This window comes from Gavialis gangeticus, unplaced genomic scaffold, assembly GCF_001723915.1.
Source record: "Gavialis gangeticus isolate Ggan-Ray unplaced genomic scaffold, GavGan_comp1, whole genome shotgun sequence".
NCBI lineage: Eukaryota > Metazoa > Chordata > Crocodylia > Gavialidae > Gavialis > Gavialis gangeticus.
This window is the reverse complement of record NW_017729013.1, coordinates 7,112,362-7,112,899: the sequence shown is the minus strand read 5'-3', so window position 1 is coordinate 7,112,899 and position 538 is coordinate 7,112,362. Positions and strand designations below refer to the sequence as shown.

General features: G+C 74.5%; 1 protein-coding gene across 1 annotated transcript in view; it reads left to right on the top strand.

The window, feature by feature from the left end:
* The first annotated feature begins 99 nt into the window (after positions 1-99).
* Positions 100-538, top strand: part of RPAIN (RPA interacting protein) — a 9,145-nt gene continuing 8,706 nt past the window's right edge. The window contains 2 exon segments of the mRNA XM_019511435.1: positions 100-208; positions 389-538. The exon segment at positions 389-538 is cut by the window's right edge and continues 1 nt beyond it. Coding sequence (XP_019366980.1) covers positions 137-208; positions 389-538 — 222 coding nt within the window. The 5' untranslated portion in view covers positions 100-136.

The following is a 538-nucleotide window of genomic DNA, read 5'->3' as shown; positions in this document are numbered from 1 at the left end:
TCGGTCTCCCCCTCGGCCGCCATCGCCCGGCGCCGCACTTCCGCTTCCGCCTCCGCCGCGGGGCATGCCGGGCCGCAAGCGGAAGTACGGCGACGGAAGAGGAAGTGCGGCGCCGCAGCAGGGTGCGGGCGGCGCGATGGAAGCGCAGCGGCATCGCGGCCTGTACAAGGCGACGGCGGCCCCGGCCTGGAGGGAGACCTACCGCCGGGTGAGGGGCGCTAGGGACGAGGGGAGACGCACGCGGTGTGTCAGGAAATCGCGCCTTTGCCTCCCCGTGGGCCCGCAGCGAGGCCGGGGGCTGCCCCGGCGAGGTCGTCCGTCCGCGTGTGCTCAGCAGCGGGCGGGGGCGGCGGAGCGCGGGGGTCACTTGCTGCGTTTCTTGTTGCAGCGCTGCCTGGAGCGGCTGAAGAGCAGCCGGGCGCAGCTGCTGGACAGATACCGCCGGGCCGGCGAACATAGGCACGGCCGGGCGAGGGGCGCACTCCTGGCCCGGGAGGTGATGGAGGAGGAGTGGCAGGCCTTGCGCTCGGCGGGGACT